We start from the raw sequence: 15,279 nt of genomic DNA on the forward strand, positions 1-15,279 counted from the left end.
ACCGTACTGGTATTCAGAAATCGGTGGTACTGGCGTTCAGAAGTCAACGGTACTGGTGTTCAGAAGTTGGCGGTACTGGTGTTCAGAAGTCGGTGGTACTGATATTCAGACGTCAGCGGTACTGGTGTTCAGAAGTCAGTGGTACTGGTGTTCAGAAGTCGGTGGTACTGGTATTCAGACATCAGCGGTACTGGTATTCAGAAGTCGGTGGTACTGGTGTTCAGAAGTCGGTGGTGCTGGTATTCAGACATCAGCGGTACTGGTGTTCAGAAGTCAGTGGTACTGGTATTCAGAAGTCAACGGTACTGGTATTCGGAAGTTGTCGGTACTGGTATTCAGAAGTAAGCGGTACTGGTATTTGGAAGTTGGCGGTACTTGTATTCAGAAGTCGGTGGTACTGGTATTCAGAAGTCGGCGGGACTGGTGTTCAGAGGTCAGCGGTACTGGCGTTCAGACGTCAGCGGTACTGGTGTTCCGAAGTCAGCGGTACTGGTGTTCAGACATCAGCAGTACTGGTATTCAGACGTCAGCGGTACTGGTGTTCAGAAGTTGGCGGTACTGGTGTTCAGACATCAGCAGTACTGGTATTCAGAAGTCTGTGGTATTGGTATTCAGAAGTCGGCGATATTGGTGTTCAGAAGTCAGCAGTACTGGTATTCAGAAGTCGGCGGTACTGGTGTTCAGACGTCAGCGGTACTGGTGTTCAGATGTCAGCGGTACTGGTATTCAGAAGTCTGTGGTATTGGTATTCAGAAGTCGGCGATATTGGTGTTCAGAAGTCAGCAGTACTGGTATTCAGAAGTCGGCGGTACTGGTGTTCAGACGTCAGCGGTACTGGTGTTCAGACGTCAGCAGTACTGGTATTCAGAAGTCGGCGGTACTGGTGTTCAGACGTCAGCGGTACTGGTGTTCAGATGTCAGCGGTACTGGTGTTCAGACGTCAGCGGTACTGGTGTTCAGACGTCAGCAGTTCTGGTATTCAGACGTCAGCAGTACTGGTATTCAGAAGTCGTGGTACTGGTATTCAGAGTTGGTTGTTCATATGTCGAAGTCCATGGAAATTATGGAGATAGTAATTTCCATATATTTCAAAAGAGAGAAAGCCATACACATACGAATAGGATCACCAAATGGCCATTGGGGCAGGTGGGCCTTGTAGGTCCCTTTTGGGACCCTAATGAAAGGGATTTTCTGGTTCTAACATTCTCTCCACAAATGGTTTGCACTGACTTAAAATAATGACATTTCCTGGTACTCACCTTCTAGTGCTGCTTCTCCTCCCCTGCTCCAGTTTACCAGGTCAGTGGTGACGTCACAACTACAGTGCACATCACCGCTGCAGCCAGTCACTGAGCTCAGTGGCTTGTGCCATCAATATCAGCAGATCAGCCGAGCTCGGTGATTGGCTGCAGTAGTGATAGTCATGACGCCATCGAAGCAGCAGAGAGGGAAGCGCTGGACCCAGGGAGGGTGAGTAACAGATGATTGTATTATTTTAGCCAAAGACCATTAAAAGAGAGAAAGTTCTAAAAGCAAAACCCCTTTAACTCATGAGACGCACAATGTCCTTGCATGCAGAGTACGGGTATATGGAGCTCGCTCAGGAGCTGAGCCCGCATCATACATAGCAGATGCTACCTGTGCTAGACCTGTTTCACACCATGTTTTTGTCATGTACTTGACATATCAATAAATGTCATATATGACATATACATTTAAAAAATATAAAACATAAAAATTTGAATCAACTTTTACTTCTCCCATTAAGATAAAATTAAAAAGTAAACATATTCATTAATGTCATGTCTGTAAAAATACGGTCTATAAAAATATAAAATTATTTAACCTGTACAAAAACTCCAGGAAAAAAAAAATGAAAACGACAATTTACAATTTTTGGTCATTGAACCTCCCCGCAAAAAAACGAACAAAAAAACACAACGTAAAACGATCAAAACATCTTATATACCCCAAAATGGTATCATTCTAAAGGTATCAATATGGTATCAATCAAAACTACAATTTCTCCTTCTCAAAACGACAGACACCGTGATAAAATCCTAATGCACTCAATATAAATGATTGGGGTCTTTCTAACGCGGCAGGTGTGATTGGTCCAGCTATAACGGATACCACAACACAGATGTGAACAGAGCCTTATTGTGCCATGAACTCTCAGATGTATTGTTAGGTTGAAAATAATCATTTATTGACTAAGGGTGCAAGAAGGGATCATGTAAGGGTATTAATGGATTGCAGCATTATATGACAAAAGTGTCTAGAGACAATATGGGGCCATAGCTATCCTCTTATCAGTTTGCACAATATAATAATATAATTTTGCACAATGTAATATATATTTTCCAAATAGGTCGCTCTTCCGCTCTTCTTCCTCAGCAGAAACCCCCTATGCCGGACAGGATTCAGCAGGTATGTGTTATATTACCAATCCCAGAAGTGCGTTATTTTATTATTTATATTTTTACTCATATTTGTTATAAAACCGAGGATAAAAGCAAAATGAGCAAGTACCCTGTAGTAAGTAAATAAAAAATAATTGAAATAATACGTGTAAATAACATAGGGTACCTAGTTGACACTATTTTGATCAAAAGAGCGTAAAAGCCATCCCACCACGACAAGGTACACCCAAAAAGGATTGGATCCAAATTCTTGTAGTTCACCTCACTATGAGTCAGCAGACCTCAAAAGCAGAGCAGGACCCAGACCTAACCATTTTGAACCTGCCCAATGGAAAGCTATATAGACAAGATGAACAGCTCAAAAAGGGGGAGCCATACCCCTGTTTGTATAAAGTGTGAAAAACTAAATCATGAATGAAAGAAATGAGTAGGAACACATGTTGGTATAAGTGCAACGTGTAGGTGCACATTCACACTGTGGCCACCTACACATTGCACTTACACCAGCGTCTTCTGGCTCATTTTTTTGGTTTTGCTCATCTTTATTTTAACAATGGGCTTATCTCTTCCAATTCGTGTCATTCTCTATAGACAACGGCTATGATCCAATACAAAGCACTGATCTACTGTACAGAAATGCATTTACCGGTATTAGAAGATGCTTTGCATATTGCACAGACTTGTGCTTCAAGCTCAGAGTTGCTGGATGCATGTTAAACTTTTATACCGCCACAAGGTGTCCTAGTCTGAGCGCGCACTGTAAAGAGGATGTCTCACTTTTTTCTTTTTCATATACTGTATTTGCCCTGTTCTGGAGAATGATGCATTATGTATATTACGATGACATATGCTGGAGCGTAGTACACAACATGTACAGTATCTATAATTTCCTTATGGCAGATATACATTGCATTGTGAAAGTATTTGGCCCCCTTGAACTTTTCTACCTTTTGCCACATTTCTGGCTTCAAACATAAAGATATAAAATTCAAATTTTTGGGGGAAGAATCAACAACAAGTGGGACACAATCGTGAAGTGGAACCAAATTTATTGGATATTTTAAACTTTTTTAACAAATTAAAAACTGAAAAGTGGGGCGTGCAATATTATTCAGCCCCCTTGAGTTAATACTTTCTAGCGCCACCTTTTGCTGCGATTACAGCTGCAAGTCACTTGGGGTATGTCTCTATCAGTTTTGCACATCGAGAGGCTGAAATTCTTTCCCATTCTTCCTTGCAAAACAGCTCGAGCTCATTGAGGTTGGATGAAGGGCGTTTGTGAACAGCAGTTTTCAGCTCTTTCCACAGATTCTCGATTGGATTCAGGTCTGGACTTTGACTTGGCCATTCTAACACCTGGATACGTTTATTTTTGAACCATTCCATTGTAGATTTTGCTTTATGTTTGGGATCATTGTCTTGTTGGAATTCCAGACTTTTGGAGACCTTAGCAACTGTAAAGTAGACGCTCGTACATCTGAGGTTCTGAATAATCCACATTCGCAGTCCAATAGTGTATCGCCTGCAAAATACCTTCTCTTTTAAATGGGCCTATCAGGATATAACCTGTCGTAGTATGCGGAGAGCTGAGTACCCAAATGATCTTTTTGGTATGTGCACACAACGTCTGTAAAATGTCGACAGACCCGCTGAGGTTTTCCTAGGCGAAACCACCTTAGAGAAAAAAGCCAGTGGTCTTTTCCTGAACTGGTTTCGCTGCCAGTTCTGCCATCATTATTCCAGAGGCTTCGTTGCTGGCGTCTTTTTTTTTTTTAATAATTTAAACTATAACTAGCAAAACTATAAGAATGAGCATGCTACTTCTTTTAACTGCTTCACGGTTTCCAGACCCTGAAGAAGTTAAAAAAAAAAGATAACAAAAGGTTAAATGCAGTTTTTACATTGTGTGCATTTTGTTCACTTTTTCCGGCAGTTTTTCAGGTGGATTCCAAGCGGATTCCACCTGAAAGCGATATTATGTGCACATAGCCTTATTCTCTAAAGTTTGCTCCTCTACTACAAAGGATAAACTCAGACTTGTCCACCTGGAACAAACTTCCTTTGTCATGGTTTGGGAGAATCCACTCTGAATATGATTTTCCTTCCAAAGGTCCTATTTTTAATACAAGCACCACCCACCAATCCAGGCATTTCTTCTTAAAGTTAAAATGTAGGTTCATGAACTTTGTGCTGCCTGGATCTAAACCAAGACTGTTATAAATAACTGATTTAACCCAAGGGCAGCAGGGAACATAGGATTACTGGACATTTCCCTGTATTATATGGCGTCACTATTGAAGTATATCCTAAATTGGTTCCATCATAAAAAAGATAAACAATGGGTGACCCTGGAAAAAGGTCTTGCAAAGACTTCTCTATTGTGGCTGAACCCCCTGCATAGGTGCCCTACGTTTCCTTCCCTCCTGATTACCTCCACGGTGTTCAAGTTCTGGTACAATAATCCTTTTCTACTGGGGTTAACCTCCAGCTGTAGACCATTCACCTCAGTGTATATTAACCGGGCTTTCACCAAAGGCCTGGGCCGGTCACACATTTTGGGCCTGTCTGAGTCAGAGGCTCCTCAAATTAGGCAGTTCATGCAGAGTGGGACAGTGAAACCTTTCACTGATTTTCCTGGTGCAATGTTTGTGGGATTTTGCTTTATTCACCTTCAACGCTCCAACTTACCTTCCTCATGGTCATATCTCACAAGGGACCTAATGCTACTTACCCGGTGTCACTTCTCTATGTGCATCTCATCAATGTTCAGACCTTTGTTGAAGTTTTGGCAAAGAAATATCTTATATTTCACCACAAATCTGGTGGAACTGAAAAATGTCTCCCTTTTGGCTAGTTATATAACAAGGTATCTTCTGACATGGGCCGTTGGTCCCCAGCGATGGCTCTTCTATACATTTTACCAGGTTCCTTCACTGAAGAAAAGTCTAATGTAATTCTCTATACAATCAGCTCGCTTGGTTATTTCACACCATTGAAAGATTATGCAAGCTCCCTCTTTATTTTAATGGTTGGACACCTTCTCTGACAACATCCAGAATACAGGAGCTTATCTCCCAGGATCACGATCGGATCCCATGTGGATCACCTGGAGCCCATGGCTTCTCTTCAAGGAATCTGAGTTTCTGCCTGGCTAAATAACTAACCGACACTGGACTGTGAGCACCGGACCTTGACTTCCATGACATCCTCTCTTTTTTTTTTTTTTTCTTTCTCTCTTTTCTTTCTTTCTCTTCTATTTTTAAGAGGTAATTTTTGCAAGACAACCCCTTTGAGGAAGATATCTGATAATTCCTCAGTTTTTTAGAAATGTATTTATGATAACTCAGTTGATGAGTGACAATCATATAGTAATTATTATTATGATGTAAAAAGTAAAATAAAATAAAAGTTCTTACTAATTATGTGAATCCTTGATTTTTCAGGGTCCTTGGCAGCAGAGACCACGTGAGTTTTTATAATTCATGTGTACTTTAGGTGATTGATGATAAGAAGCCTGTTCCCAGCAATCAGTCATCTCTATGATGGGCAGGATGAATAAACTAAATTTTCTTGGGTTTGCTATATGTCTTCCCCCTCGGCACCCAATAACAGAAATACCTAGATGTTGAGTATTTAAAGCGAATCTGTCACTAGACATCACAATCTTACATACATTACTAAATAGATCTCTTACATCATGCTAACTTTAAAGATCCATGTCAGAATGGCTGTATGATCAATTCTGAAAGTTTATACACAGTCTCCACTCACCTAGCCTGACTGACAGCTGCAGCTTGTACTGAGCATTGTGGAATCTCAGCAGCAGCAGGGAGGAGGGACATTGAGGCTCTGTCAATCAGGCTAGTTGGGTGGAAATGGAGTCTAAACTCTCAGGATTATACAGCTATTCTCACAAGGATTTTTAAAGTAAGTCCACCAGCCTCATCAAGTCCAGGTGATCTATTTAACCCCTTCCCAACATAGAACATAATGGTTCTTCCTATATCAGATCACAATGTATGGAGCAGGCTCAGGAGTTGTAACAGCGGCAACCAAAGCTTGTTCCAATCGCTGCTGTTCAATCATTTCGCTGTCAATCACTGACTCAGACACTCATGTGCATCGGCTCCCATCGCTTCAACCCCCACAGTGCAATCACGAGGTGCTAATGGGTTGTTATGACAGTTAAAGGCCTTCTGAAGGCTCCATGGTTGCTGCCTTTGTCCTGCTGTGAAGCCCAGCATGAGGCTGAGCAAAATAGAAGTACATCATTTTGTCTGTACACTACAATACAGCAGTATTACAACATATAGAACAAGTGATCAAACAATCAATCGCAGGTTTAAGTGCCCTATTGGAACTAGAAAATAAAGCAAAAAAACAAAGCTAGTAAAAATATATATTAAAAAACTAAAATAATAATAATTCGGATCACCCTCACTTTTTCACCATTAACCCCTTAATGATAAAATTTTCCATTTTTGAGTTTTCATTTTTGGCTCCCCTTCTTCCCAGAGCCATAGCCTTTTTTATTTTTCTGTAAAAATGGCCGTGTGAGGGCTTATTTTTTGCGAGACAAGTTGTACTTTTAAACGCCATCACTGGTTTTACCTTAACATGTACTGGAAAACGGGAAAAAAGTTCCAAGTGCGGTGAAATTGCAAAAAAAATGCAATTCCACGTTTTTTTTGTTTTTTTTTTACCACGTTCACTGAATGCTAAAACTGACCTGCCATTATTATTCTCCAGGCCATTACGAGTTCATAGACACCAAACATGTATACGTTCTTTTTTATCTAAGTGATGAAAAAAATCCAAAGTTTGCTTAAAAAAAAAAATAAAAAAATGGCGCCATTTTCCAAAACCCGTAGCATCTCCATTTTTCGGGCTTATTTTTTGCGTGCGAGCTGACGTTTTTATTGATGTGATGTTTTGATCGCCTGTTATTGCATTTTATTTCAATGTTACAACGATCAAAAAAACGTAATTCTGGCGTTTAAATTTTTTTTCTCCTTACGCCGTTTACCGATCGGATTAGTTCTTTTTTTATATTGATAGATCGGGTGATTTTGAACGCAGCGATACCAAATATGTGTATGTGGAGATTTTTTATTATTATTTTATTTTGAATGGGGCGAAAGGGGGGTGATTTAAACTTTTATATATTTTTTATTTTTTTTATGTTTTTAAAAACATTTTTTTCCACTTTCTGCAGGCTTCAATAGTCTCCATAGGAGACTAGAAGCTGCAGTTATCTGATCAGCTCTGTTACACAGAGGCGATGAGCAGATCGCCTCTCTGTGTAGCAGAAATGCTCACTTGCTATGAGCGCCGACCACTGGGTGGCGCTCATAGCAAGTGAGACATGACAACCACAGGGGTCTGCTGCAGACCCTGAGTTGTCATGCCCATCCATCGATGACCCGCGATCATGTGACTGGGTCACCGATGGGCGGGGCTAATGCCACGCTTCCGGCGTGGCGCTGTTAAATGCCGCTGTCAGAGATTGACAGCGGCATTTAACTGGTTAACAGCCGCGGGTGGATCGCGATTGTACTAATGCTGTACTAATATGCCCCAGGCTAGTAAGGGGTTAAAAATAGAAAAAAATGAATATCCATGTGTGCATGAAAGTCTGATTTATCAAAATCTAAAATTAATTAACCCAAAATGCACCCAAAAGGATTCTCTGGTGTCGGGTGTCATGTGACTGCAAATAGGCAATACGCATACTCCCGGCCACATTCCGACTAGATGGGCGCGGCATCGCACAAAGTTATTCCACGAGTATGCATGTTGCCTACTCCGGCCACATGACCGCCGTTCCCAGCACCGGAGAATCCTCACAGCACGCAATGGACACGATGTGAGGATTCACAAGTCACATAGAGTGACTGCAGACTTTTAGGACCGGATAACCCTTGTAAAGATTTTCGGTTGTCAGACTTCTCTAAAAAAAAAAAAGACCTGCAGTCAAAACATCTTATGTACCCCAGAATGGAATCAATAAAAACTTCAGCTTGCCCTGACGGAAGCAGCTCTATCGAAAAGTCTCAGATAATGGCAACACAAGCAATTTTTTCGCCACTTAAACGAAAGTTGTTCTGATCTGGAGAATAATATTGCTAAGACATTTTTATCGCACAATAAACACCTTAAAAAAAGGCGGTGATAACAGAAGAATAAAAAAGTTATGACACTTGGAAGAAGGAAAGGGAAAAATTAAAAATGCAAAAACAAAAATTGTAGCGGCAAGGGGTTAATAATGTATGCTATATGTTTTATGAAATCTCGTGACCTTTTTTCTCAAATATTATAAATGTGTAGGAAAAGTGACATGCTACATGTCAGAAGCATTGTCTGGTACTTTTATATTGATGGCCTATCCTTAGGATAGGTCATCAATATCAGATTGGTGGGGGTGCGACACCCGACCCCCTGCCGATCACTTGTTCCCGGTGTCGCCACTGGCAGGATGTGCTCAGTTACAGAATAGAACAACACAGCTCCGTCAACTGTATAGAGGCCACAGCGGGGTACTACAGATCTACCCCTATTCAAATGTGTAGTACCCAGCTGATTGGCTGGGGTGCTGAGTGTTGCACCCTCATCAATCTGATATTGGTGACCTATCCTAATAATGGGCCCTCAATTTACAAAGAATCGCACAACCCCTTTAACTGGTTATAGGACATTGTTGTGTTGGAAAGTTAGTTTTAACTCCATTAATACTTTTATTTTCCAGCACCAAAACAGACCAGGCCAGAACCACTGGCAAAGCGTGGTCAACCTCTCCCTCTTCCTGATCGCAGGATGTCTCTTCCCTGTACAGTCATGCGTACAGCGACACCATGCTATAACAACTTTTCTAAAGGAATGGATGGTGAGAGTAACTTATTCCATAAAGTCTGACATTGAAACCTAAACAGCGTCTACAGTACAGACCAAAAGTTTGGACACACCTTCTCATTTAAAGATTTTTCTGTATTTTCATGACTATGAAAATTGTACATTCACGCTGAAGGCTTCAAAACTATGAATTAACACATGTGGAATTATATACTTAACAAAAAAGTGTGAAACAACTGAAAATGTGTCTTATATTCTAGGTTCTTCAAAGTAGCCACCTTTTGCTTTGATGACTGCTTTGCATACTCTTGGCATTCTCTTGATGAGCTTCAAGTGGTAGTCACCAGAAATGGTCTTCCAACAATCTTGAAGGAGATTGCTTAGCACTTGTTGGCCCTTTTTCCTACACTCTGCAGTCCAGCTCACCCCAAACCATCTCGATTGGGTTCAGGTCTGGTGACTGTGGAGGCCAGGTCATCTGGCGTAGCATCCCATCACTCTCCTTCTTGGTCAAATAGCCCTTACACAGCCTGGAGGTGTGTTTGGGGTCATTGTCCTGTTGAAAAATAAATGATGGTCCAACTAAACGCAAACCGGATGGAACAGCATGCCGCTGCAAGATGCTGTGGTAGCTATGCTGGTTCAGTATGCCTTCAATTTTGAATAAATCCCCAACAGTGTCACCAGCAAAGCACCATCACACCTCCTCCTCCATGCTTCACGGCGGGAACCAGGCATGTAGAGTCCATCCGTTCACCTTTTCTGCGTCGCACAAAGACACGGTGGTTGGAACCAAAGATCTCAAACTTGGACTCATCAGACCAAAGCACAGATTTCCACTGGTCTATTGTCCATTCCTTGTGTTCTTTAGCCCAAACAAGTCTCTTCTGCTTGTTGCCTGTCCTTAGCAGTGGTTTCCTAGCAGCTATTTTACCATGAAGGCCTGCTGCACAAAGTCTCCTCTTAACAATTGTTGAAGAGATGTGTCTGCTGCAAGAACTCTGTGTGGCATTGACCTGGTCTCTAATCTGAGCTGCTGTTAACCTGCGATTTCTGAGGTTGATGAATCAGATAAACTTATCCTCAGAAGCAGAGGTGACTCTTGGTCTTCCTTTCCTGGGGTGGTCCTCATGTGAGCCAGTTTCTTTGTAGCGCTTGATGGTTTTTACAACTGCACTTGGGGACACTTTCAAAGTTTTCCCAATTTTTTGGACTGACTGACCTTCATTTCTTAAAGTAATGATGGCCACTCATTTTTATTTACTTAGCTGCTTTTTTCTTGCCATAATACAAATTCTAACAGTCTATTCAATAGGACTATCAGCTGTGTATCCACCAGACTTCTGCACAACACAACTGATGGTCCCAACCCCATTTGTAAGGCAAGAAATCCAACTTATTAAACCTGACAGGGCACACCTGTGAAGTGAAAACCATTTCTGGTGACTACCTCTTGAAGCTCATCAAGAGAATGCCAAGAGTGTGCAAAGCAGTCATCAAAGCAAAAGGTGGCTACTTTGAAGAACCTAGAATATAAGACATATTTTCAGTTGTTTCACACTTTTTTGTTAAGTATATAATTCCACATGTGTTAATTCATAGTTTTGATGCCTTCAGTGTGAATGTACAATTTTTCCCCTCCCCCATGACAGCACACCTTGAGAGAGAGGATCCGCCCCACCAAGGACAGGAAACCGTCTGAAATAAAAGGGCGGTACCTCTCCCTCGCTTCAGTTGGTTTCCTGTCCTTGATGGGGAACCTGTCTGGAAGAAAGAAGACTTACCTGGGGCTGTCCCGGTGTGGAAGAGCGGGCACTGGCCTGTGCACCGGGTTCAGTATCCCAGAAGCGCCGTCCGCAGCTTCCCCTGGGGTCTCTGCGCCGAGCGGGGCGCACGCGGTGAGGCAGGCTCTGTCCTCCCGGAGACCGCGGCGCCGTCCTCCCCCTGCAGTGTGGAACGCTTCCGGGTGTGACGCGCCTGACATCACGGCGCAGGGCACGCTGGGAGCGGCGCGCTGGGTGACGTCAGGAGGCGGCGCCGATCCAAGATGGCGGCGCCCATCGGAGCGTCCCAGGCCGGTTTTTTTTTTTTTTTTTTTCAACGGAGCTCCGGCCTGGCGAAGGGGGAGGACCCACAGACCGGAGGAGGCTGGATGGCCCTATATTTAAGGGGGGGAGCTTTCCTGGAAGCGTGGTGCGCTTCTGAGACATGGCTGATCCAGATAGCCAGGAGCAGCAGCTTACCCCCCCACCTCAGCAACAGAAGCAGAGGGATGCATCGTATACAGACAGCCGCTCGAGTAATCGTAGTGGCAGCCGCAGGAGTAAGGCTTCGAGCGCCTCGGGACCATCCAGAATGGAATCATCAGTTCCGCGACAGCCTCCGAATCCGGTACCCGTTTGTGACCTCCGAGGGTGAGTGAGCTTCGTGAATGTCACTGATTAGTAACGGGAAGTCTCTTATGTGCTTCCTTTTTTTAGGAGCCTAAGAAGAGTAGTGCCAAGCAAAAGCATAGGATGTGTGCCCTTTGCCAAGCTTCTCTCTCAGTAGAGTGGCAGAAACCACTTTGCCAGGGCTGTGTGACCAAAACCATAGCTGAGAATTCCCAGGATTTTGCTGCAAATTTAAAGTCCATAGTACATGCAGAAGTTCAGGGGTCCCTGAAGGGGTTCCTTAGAGGGAAGAAAAGGCCCCGTAGAGAGGTTTCCTCTGTCTCTGATTCCTCCCAGTCCGAGGAGCAGTGGGATTCATCGTCCTCTTCCTCATCGGGGGGCGGTAGACCCTGCTTCCCCATTGAGAATACAGACAGACTGGTTAGGGCAGTAAGATCAACCATGGGTCTGGAGGAAGAGAGAGCATCTAAATCCCGGGAGGACATCATGTTTGCGGGCTTGGGAGAGCGGAAGAGACGCTCATTTCCGGTGAACAGTAAGATTCAGGGCCTCATTGACCGGGAGTGGAGGAGACCTGAGAGATCAGGGGCTTTACCCTCCTTCTCCAAAAGAAGGTACCCCTTCGAAGAGAAGGATGCGGAACCTTGGGATAAGATCCCCAAGGTGGACGGGACTGTGGCAAGGTCATCAAAGAGATCTTCCCTGCCCTTGGAGGACTCTGGCGTCCTTAAAGATGCCCTGGATAAAAGAGCTGACTCCTTCCTGCGCCACACGTGGGAGGCGGCAGCAGGTGGCCTAAAACCAGCGGTGGCTAGCACCTGTGTGGCGAGGTCCTTGATGGTGTGGCTTCAACAGCTGGAAGACCAGCTTAAAGATAAAAAGGTCTCCAGACAGGCAATACTTGCAGAGCTACCTTTAATTCAAACAGCATCGGCCTTCCTGGCCGACTCTTCAGCTGACTCGGTCAGACTGTCAGCTAGGGCAGCGGGACTATCCAACGCAGCCAGGCGGGCCTTGTGGCTCAAGGGTTGCCCAGGCGACCTACCTTCGAAACAGAAACTGTGCTCCCTCCCGTGTGACGGTAGACTCCTGTTTGGCCAAAAGTTAGAGGACCTGTTAGAAAAAGCAGGCGATAAAACCAAAGGGTTCCCGGGATTTTCGGGGGAACCAAGAAGATTTAGTTTTCGGAGGAGAAAATTTAACCGGGGTCGTCCTCCGGGAGACAAAAAGAAATGGGAAGCCAAGTCCAAAAAAGAATCGGGCTACATGTTTGGAGGACCATCCTCAAGTTCGAAGAGATCCTCCCAATGACGCCAGGCTGGAAGTGGGTGGAAGGCTTTCCCACTTTTTTCCAGCTTGGGACGCGATAACAACAAACCCATGGATTCTGAAAATTATCAGTGGGGGCCTGAAGATCCAGTTCAGCCAGACCCCCTGGCGGACCTTTGTGGTTACCCCCCTACGAAAGGTCCAGGAAGAACAATTAGCCCTGGAAACAGAAGTGTTAGAGTTAGTAGGAAAGCAGGTCCTTCTCGAAGTACCAGCAACACAGAGAGGGAGGGGGTTCTATTCCCCACTATTCATGATAAAAAAACCAAACGGGTCCTTAAGGACCATCATCAACCTCAGGAGTCTGAACCAAGTAGTAGAAAACCAGACTTTCAAAATGGAGTCAGTAGGCTCGGCAGTGAAGCTCTTACATCGCAACTGCTTTATGGCTGTAATAGACTTGAAGGACGCATATTATCACGTCCCAATCCATCCGGAGTATCAGAAGTATCTGAGAGTAGCCCTGTTTATTCAGGGGAAGCTGAGGCATTTTCAGTTTGCTGCCCTACCCTTTGGCCTCTCCATTGCCCCGAGAATATTTACGAAACTAATAGCAGAAGTGACAGCCTTCCTACGGATCAAGAATGTAGTGATCGTGCCATATTTAGACGACTTCTTGATAATAGGGAAAACAGAAGCCCACTGCTCCAGTCAGCTCCTAGTGGTCACGGAAGTGTTGCATCAGCTGGGGTGGTTAGTAAATTTCCAAAAATCAAGACTAACCCCCTCCAGGACTCAGACCTTTCTGGGTCTAATCCTAGACTCTCGGCGTCAAACCTGCTTCCTCCCAGAGGACAAAATCTGCAGGTTAATTGCATTAGTCTCGAAGGCCATTCAAGCTCCAGAGATGTCTCTGAGAGAGGCAATGTCCCTCCTGGGTTCTATGACGGCCTGTCTCCCAGCAGTAATGTGGGCCCAGGGGCATATGAGGCGGCTTCAGTGGGAGGTCCTGTCAGCACAGAGGTCCTGCAACGGGCGTTTAGAAGGCAGGCTCTCTCCCCAGAAGTAGTAGATTCTCTTTCGTGGTGGACAGTCAGGGGAAATCTGACCACAGGCGTTCAATGGTCCAGATCGATAGATCGGGTAGTTACGACCGACGCAAGCAGTTCCGGATGGGGGGGTCATCTGGCAGAACTCTCAATACAGGGTCACTGGGCTTACCACGAGAGGGGATCATCCTCAAACTTAAAGGAGCTTTGGGCAGTAGAAAGATCCCTCAGGGGCTTCCTCCCTCACATCCAAAATCACCATGTCCAGGTCAGGTCCGACAACCGGACCGCAGTAGCCTATGTGAATCACCAAGGAGGGACAAGGTCACGCCCTCTGATGGTGGTGGCAGACAGGATCCTTGGTCTAGCAGAGCGAAACCTCCTATCCCTCAGCGCCCTTCACATAAAGGGGATAGAAAACGTGAAGGCAGATTTTCTAAGCCGCCATACCCTAAGACAGGGGGAGTGGGGGTTGAACCCGGAGGTCTTCCATCAGATTGTCCAATTATGGGGGCAGCCAGACATAGACCTGTTCGCCACAAGGGCAAACAGAAAGGTGCAGAGATTTTGCTCCCTAAATCCGGCAGAAAATCCCCATGCCATAGATGCCCTCCAGATTCCTTGGAGGTTCAGGAAGGCCTATGCCTTTCCGCCATTAGTGATGATTCCAGTAGTGGTGAGGAAGATCCGGGAGGAAGGCGCCAGGGTGATTTTGATAGCCCCTTTTTGGCCCAAGAGGCCTTGGTTCTCTCTGCTTCGGCTAATGTCGGTGTCAGATCCCTGGATTCTACCAGAGAGGCCGGACCTTCTCATGCAGGGACCAGTATTCCATGCCCAGGCCAGGGGATTCCATCTTTCGGCATGGAATTTGAGAGGTCGCTATTGAGTAGCAAGGGGTTTTCACCAGGCTTAGTTTCTACTTTATTGGGGAGCAGAAAACCGATTACAACTAAGATTTATAGCAGGGTTTGGGGTAAATTCCTAGAGGTTATAGATATTCCGCTATCGAGCAAACCTCCGATCAGAGGGATCCTGGAATTTCTGCAAAAGGGGCGGGACCTGGGTCTAGCTACAGGGACCCTTAAGGTTCAAGTTTCAGCTTTGGGAGCACTCTACAATTGTAATCTGGCTGGGAATAGGTGGATCTCGAGGTTTATCAAGTCCTGTGCCAGAGCTGGACCGGTTAGGTCCATGGGTGTTCCTCCTTGGGACCTGAATTTAGTCTTGAACGCTCTTACTAGTGAACCATTCGAACCCCTACACAAGGTTTCTCCAAAAATTCTCACCCTTAAGACC

General features: G+C 44.6%; 1 protein-coding gene across 6 annotated transcripts in view; it reads left to right on the forward strand.

Moving 5' to 3' along the window:
* The window catches only part of SH2D6 (SH2 domain containing 6), an 88,194-nt gene that overhangs the window by 31,925 nt on the left and 40,990 nt on the right, over positions 1 to 15,279 (forward strand). For 5 of the 6 annotated variants that reach the window (XM_073653708.1, XM_073653710.1, XM_073653705.1 and 2 more), the window contains 3 exons: positions 2,372 to 2,430; positions 5,867 to 5,888; positions 9,169 to 9,306. In XM_073653708.1, coding sequence (XP_073509809.1) covers positions 2,372 to 2,430; positions 5,867 to 5,888; positions 9,169 to 9,306 — 219 coding nt within the window. The remainder of the gene's footprint in view (positions 1 to 2,371; positions 2,431 to 5,866; positions 5,889 to 9,168; positions 9,307 to 15,279) is intronic. The other variant, XM_073653711.1, reaches the window with a different exon arrangement.

Source organism: Phyllobates terribilis, unplaced genomic scaffold, assembly GCF_046119375.1.
Source record: "Phyllobates terribilis strain yellow unplaced genomic scaffold, ASM4611937v1 Scaffold_11__3_contigs__length_659146591, whole genome shotgun sequence".
NCBI classification, from domain to species: domain Eukaryota; kingdom Metazoa; phylum Chordata; class Amphibia; order Anura; family Dendrobatidae; genus Phyllobates; species Phyllobates terribilis.